The sequence below is a fragment of the Molothrus ater genome, chromosome 8, assembly GCF_012460135.2.
Source record: "Molothrus ater isolate BHLD 08-10-18 breed brown headed cowbird chromosome 8, BPBGC_Mater_1.1, whole genome shotgun sequence".
NCBI lineage: Eukaryota > Metazoa > Chordata > Aves > Passeriformes > Icteridae > Molothrus > Molothrus ater.
The window spans coordinates 19531883-19538129 of record NC_050485.2 but is presented as its reverse complement, the minus strand read 5'-3'; the positions used below and the strand labels follow the sequence as shown (position 1 = coordinate 19538129).

Genomic DNA, 6247 nt, shown 5'->3' with positions numbered 1-6247 from the left:
TTCCAGAACGATGGATTTCTAGCCCTGGGAACATTACCTTACCACTCAGAGTCTCAGCTCCTTTCCACGTAGCAGAGAAGTCTATAAGTTAACACGGGTTTAGTTCCACGGGGCAAGGTCCTTTAGCAGCGCCCCGAGCAGCCCCACCCGGGCACCACCTGTTGGCTCTGCCGCAGGCCAGAGGGTCGCGTCCGCTCCCCGCCTGCTGCACAGCCGCGTGCTGCAGCCGGCCCTGCCCGGGCCCTGCGTGCCCGCAGCTGCTGCCGCCCTTCCCGGAGCACGAGGGAGCGGGGGCAGCTCCGGGCACGGACACGGACGGGGCACCGGGGGCACGTCCGGCCGGCAGCCCCCGGGCACGCGGCAGTCCCGGCCGACAGCGGCGGCCGCGCCCCCCGCACGGCCCGGCCGGGGCCGCCCCTTGGCCGCGGGCCGCGCCCGGCCCCATAAAGGCGGCGGAGCGGCGGGCGCGGCCCGAGCGGCGGTGGCGGCCCCAGCACTGCAGCGCACCAGGTAAGCGCCGCCCGGGCCCCGCTGCCCGCCCGGCTGTGCCAGCGGTGCCCGGGTCCCGCTGCGCTCCGCGGCTGCCGCCGGGCGCTGTCCCCGCTGCTGCCCCAGCGCCCGGCAGCTGCTCCGGCGGTGGCGTGGGGATTGCATGCTTGGTGCTTGTTTGCTATTTCCGTGTTGAGTGAGCTTTTTTCCTTTTTCTTTTTTGTTTGTTTCTTTCTTTTCTTTTTTTTTTTTTTTCTTTTTCCCTGACACTGAAAAAGCTCGGGTCACCAAAGTTGCAGAGAGAGTATTTCTGAAGCCTTAGTTCTGTTCCTAATAAAGCAAAGCAAAAGTTGATTAATTTGATTTGAGTACTCTCCTCCTACTGCTTATTATGGTAAATACTCCACAATTAAAAAAAGGAAGAAGAGGCCAGTGCAGCTTCTGCTTTAGTTTTGGCAGGGCTCTGGAATACCAGTGAGAACTCTGAGAAGCAGAAAGCCATTCATTTAAGTGACAAAGCAAATGCCTTTCCGTGACTCAACAGAACCCTGCATTTCCTGCAAGGACAGCATTCATCTCAGCAGGGATGTGCTACAGTTGAAGCCCCTTTTTAGAAATAGTCAAGCTATCTGGCATTGCATGGGCCATGGCCTTGCACAGTAATTTTGATATCCATTATCTGAGAGGGAGGGTTATGAGTAATTCTTTACAAAAAAAGCTGTAGCATTCTTATTGAATCCTTGCAGTAGACTTTCAGCATAGCCTTTAGAGATTATGAAAAGTTGTTTTAAAGTCAATTCTTGAAGCCTAATGAGGTGAAAAAATAGTATGTCCTTCTCTTCTCCCACTTTTTTCCACTGCTTCACTCAGCCATTGACATTAACAGTGCAAAGAGCCCTATTACATAGACCTGGGTTCACAGCTCATAAAAATGTTTCTAAAGGTGCTTTAGTATTTTTATTCAACCAAACAAATTCCTAAAAAGATCAACTGACAGTTATTCAGAGCTACAGAATGATGGTTCTGCATAAAGATATGTAGAATCCCATCTGATGCTCTGATGGGATAGGCAACTTGCTTAATATAGTGCTGTCTGTGCTCAGAGATGAAGCAGCTGATCCGGCTTGTTGGAATTTTAAGACCTCACTCAGGGCCTCTAAGAGGGAAGTTCAAGTGGATGAGCACTTCTACTTTAATTAGATCTGTTTTACTCATTACTAGAATGTTATTTTCTCTATTTTCAAGAAAATATGTTCAATTAGCTTTCACTAAAATCTGTTTTTTCAGAGGTTTGGATAAAGAAAGGACAGTAGATTTGAATTGAAGAAGTTTAGGATTGCCAAGAAATGACTGATTAGTTTCACCCTGGTTCTGTAGGTAGGACTGTCAATTTTGATTTAGGCTGCATTGTTTAAAACTGTGCAGAGATGAGGCCATGAATAATTAAGAGAATGATGAAGTAAACACACATTCTTTAGAAGCTTCTTATCTGATGTAATAAATGGTGACATCCTGTGTTTCTTCTCCATTCAGAATGATACAGATCTTGGACCCGAGACCCTTGCCCAGCTCCAGCATGCCTGTGGATATGGCCATGCGAATTTGCATAGCCCATTCTCCTCCACTGAAGAGCCTTCTCAGCCCCCTCGAGGACTGCCAAAGAAACAGCTTTGTGAACAGAATCAAACCTCTCAGGCCATGCCTTCATGTGAAGTGTGACTCAGAAGATCAGAAGAGCGACTGGAGCCCCTCGGCAGCCCGAGCCAAGAAGCGCGTTGTGTTTGCAGACTCCAAGGGGCTGTCCCTGACAGTGATCCACACCTTCTCCGAGTTCCAGGAGCCCCCCGTGTGGGATCTGCCGTTTGACCTCTTAGGCATCGAGGACATAACATCTGACTTAAAACTCCATGAGGACAAAAACTTGATTCTGGGTTTCCCTCAGCCCTCAGCTGACTACCTGGACTTCAGGAACCGTCTGCAGACGAACCTGGTCTGCCTGGAGACCTGCACCCTGCAAGAGAAGGTCCTGTCAGGCACTGTGAAAGTAAAAAATGTCAGCTTTGAAAAAAAGGTTCAGGTTCGTATTACTTTCGACACATGGAAGACCTACAAAGATGTTGAGTGTGTGTACATGAACAATGTTTACAGTGATGTTGAAAATGATACCTTCTCATTTGCCATTGATTTTCCTCCTGCCATTTCCTCTGAAGAGAAGATAGAGTTTTGCGTTTCTTACCAAAGTAGAGAACATACCTTCTGGGACAATAACGAGGGGCAGAATTACAAAATTGTACATGCAGAGTGGAAGCCTAATGGTGTTCAGATACCGTCTGCCAAGGAAGGCTATGTAGATCTTCAGACTTCAAGGAGAGGACAAGAGAGAGAACCTGATCAGCTGGGCAGTCCAAGGTTGTCCAGTGGCCTGTTTCCCCAGTGGCACGGCTCGGGTCAGATTGAAAATTCATCACCATATTGGTGATCCAGACTGCTGGGGAAGAATGCTTCCATTTGCTACAGAACAGTGCTAGGTTTCTGGTTCACATACTGCATGGTGAAACCACCTGGCAGGTTTTGTTTGCTGTCTGAAAAAATCCAAGTTCGTTAGACTGTGGGACTTGTTAAACCATATTATGCTCCTAAAGTTCTTAGCCAAAACTTTATCCTTGGAAGAAAAGAAAACCAAGGTGCAACTCATGTGTATCTTACATACTATAGGAGTAGCTTGCCTGTATCCCAAGTATATGCTGCTTTCTTCCTGCTGTCAGCTCTCCTGGGTCACTAGGAGAGAGACTTGCAAAGTGTATGGAAGGCAAGGGTGTCTCAGCAAGCTGTGGTAACTGTGTGTATGTGTGTGCACAGGGCTGGAAACAGAATGGCACAACTCATTTTGCACCTATCTGGAGTACAGTAGATGCTGTCAGGAGGCTTGCTGTGACCCTCTATGTGCTTGTAGCAAAGGCATGTAGGGGTGCATGGCAAAGATTTGTGGCTTCAATACATCTTAAGAAACTTGGATAGGATAATGGACAAGTGGGAAAAGGGGAAGAGGTAGTATGTGCTACATAACTTGGAGATGTGCAATGTTCTGATTACTTCTTTCCAAAGCTGTTTTTCTAAATCTCAGAGAAAGATCTATGGGATAAAAAGAAGACTAAAGAAAAAGATGCAAAGTGAATAGTAGAAGTGACCACTGCTTTAAGAAGTCTTCTCTGTCCTTACTGTCTTTGTGAAGCCTTGCATTTGATAACAAATGTAACCTTGACTTCACCATCTTACTTATTTAGCAGGCAAATGGTTGCCTTTCAATGTTAAAAGAAAAATGTGCCTTTGAAAAAATTTTAAAGCCACCCTAATATGACAAAAATAGGGTTAGGCAACAAAAGAAAGTGATTTTGAATTTCCTACTCTGTAGTATCATTAGGTGATTCCACTCACCACCAGATCTAATCTTACAGCATCTGGTGGTTGAGTATCTTGCTCCTAATTGCAATGTTAGCCATGACTTTTCACAAGTAACATAGGCAAGGTCCTTCATATTGAAGACAGTGAATTAGCTGCACTTTGTGAGAGCTAATTTCTTTAAAAGAGCAGGGTTGTTACTAGTTTTTTCTAGACTGAATATAGGCTTGCACATAGAAAACTGTTCTGGTTTACCTCATTTTTATAAGTTTATTTGTTTTTAGAATTTAGTAAACATATATATATATCTTGTATCTGTATGCTTATAATTTAGCTTTCTGAGCTGTCAAACTTAAAATGTTTTCTGGGTTTCATGCAAGACTTGTGTGAGAAATTGTCCAGTACATGCTCAGCAGGTGTGAATGCTGGCACACCTTTTAGCTATATAGAAATGGTGTTAATAACAAAAAATAAATCACAGTTTTGTCCACGGCTAAGAAGTATAATAGCCTGAGTATGAAGCTACTTGCAGTGCAGCGAGATGTTAAGTACTAAGGTGAAATAAACCTCCTCCACTAATTGCACTTTTCCTTATGTAACCTTTGCTATTATGTGTAAACTAGCCATTTTAAGAATAAATTTTATTTTGATACATCTGGTTCTCACTGTGTCAGCTCAATATATCTATTTTCTCAGCTTCTGTAAAACAAACTTAGCTGTTACACAAAGTACAACTAGTTTGTTCTGTGCCATGGGATCTGCTAAAGTTGGCTGTGGTATGGCATCGCAGATCAGAAGCTGGCACTACCCTGAAAATGAAATCCAACCTCTTCACTAAATGAGAGTATTCACCTTGCAAGTTGTATCATTTTAAGAAACACTGTATCTCACTAAATTTACTGGAATATTTTGGTTTGACAGATTTAGTCAAGGGTCTTGCTGTGCTGTGGGCAAGTCTGGCAGGAGCGTGTCTTAATCTGAGGGCCAGATTTACCTGCTGAGCTAGAGCATATGTGATGTGTGGATGGGTGAATCTACACAGCAGCACTTAATGTTTTCTGGCTTGGTTTCACCTGAACTTGGCTGGTTGTGCTGCCTCCTGCAGCTATGCTGCTGTCTACGGCAGTGGGGGCTGTACCACGGAGCTGCCATCAGTCCCAAAGGGCTCCCTGTGAAATAAAGTGTTTGCTGTGAAATAAAGTGTTTGCTGTGAGGCAGCCATGCACTGTTGAGGCTGCAGCCTGGCCTCACGGGCACTGAGAATACAGAGAAGGGTGGGGGTGGTTTCCAAGGGCCCTCAGTCCCTGGGGTGTGGGCAGAGGGCAGCCCTACTTCTCCATGGCTGTGGACAGCTGCACAGAGGACTTCTTAGTACATCAGCTCACTGACAAGATGCAGTTTAGTTCTGTCTGCTGCACACAAAGTCAAGGGTTTCCAGCAAGAAATCTAGCTTTAATTGTGAAAAAGCAATTCCCGAAAGGCAGAAGACATGAAGCTAACGGCAAGTTGCTGACCTGAGGAATTAATTTAGTGCTTCCATATGGCTGGACACAGAGCCCACCTACCAATCTCCAACTCAGTTACTAAATACACTGGGTCTTAGTGGGCAGGAGCTCTTATATACTAGAAATTCCAGGTCCATCAGGTCCCTGCTCTAGCAAAAAAAAAGTGAACTAAATAATTAAGTGGCTTGAAGGCTGCTCTGCCTCAATGTGAAATTTGGCTTCAATTGCCACAAAGCTACTGGGTAAAGCAGAAGTCCTCTAGCATGAGGAAAAGAAGCATTTCTTACCCTCCAGCCAGACTTTGAGACTAGCCAGCCCAACTGTCCTGCTCCTGCCTGAGACATAAATCACTTTAAAATACCAGAAGACAGATTCCTTTTACCAAGCCTTGGCTTTAAGCCAGCTGCTTTGCAAAGATGCCTTGCAAGGTCCTGCTTGCCCAGCAGAGAGTCAATGTGGTGCTGCAGCGTTGCTCAGCAGCTTCAAAGCTCTCCCTCAGCTGAAAGGGCAAAGGATTTCTCTTTTTTCCACTCCCTACCAAAGCAACACAGTTTCACTCCTTCCTCTTCTAAAACAGCTCATGTTTAACACTAAAGCTCACATCCATCAGAAAGGTAACAGGCTCCTGGAGAAAAGTGTTAGCAACACAAAGGTATATTAATTGAGAAAAATACTAGTCTACAAATCTTTTTATCAAACACAGAGAAAAACATCGCCACTGGAAAATTGTCTTAACATCTTCGATACTGCCCTTTCAGATATATCTGTTCCAAAACCTGAAGGTATAAAACAGATGTGGTCCTTGGAAAAAAAAAAAGCTAGTAAGCTGTGGCATTGTCTCATTCTCTTAGGAA

At 45.3% G+C, this 6247-nt stretch overlaps 1 protein-coding gene across 1 annotated transcript; it reads left to right on the top strand.

The window, feature by feature from the left end:
• Positions 1-481: 481 nt before the first annotated feature.
• On the top strand, positions 482-4542 carry PPP1R3C (protein phosphatase 1 regulatory subunit 3C). Its single transcript, XM_036386146.2, has 2 exons — positions 482-510; positions 2023-4542. The coding sequence occupies exon 2, from the start codon at positions 2024-2026 to the stop codon at positions 2966-2968; it is 945 nt and encodes a 314-aa protein (XP_036242039.1). The 5' UTR covers positions 482-510; position 2023; the 3' UTR covers positions 2969-4542.
• The last annotated feature ends 1705 nt before the right edge of the window (positions 4543-6247 follow it).

Bases quoted from the DNA above. Each gene is read 5' to 3' on its own strand.
- PPP1R3C (XM_036386146.2), top strand. From the start codon at position 2,024: ATGATACAGATCTTGGACCCGAGACCCTTGCCCAGCTCCAGCATGCCT.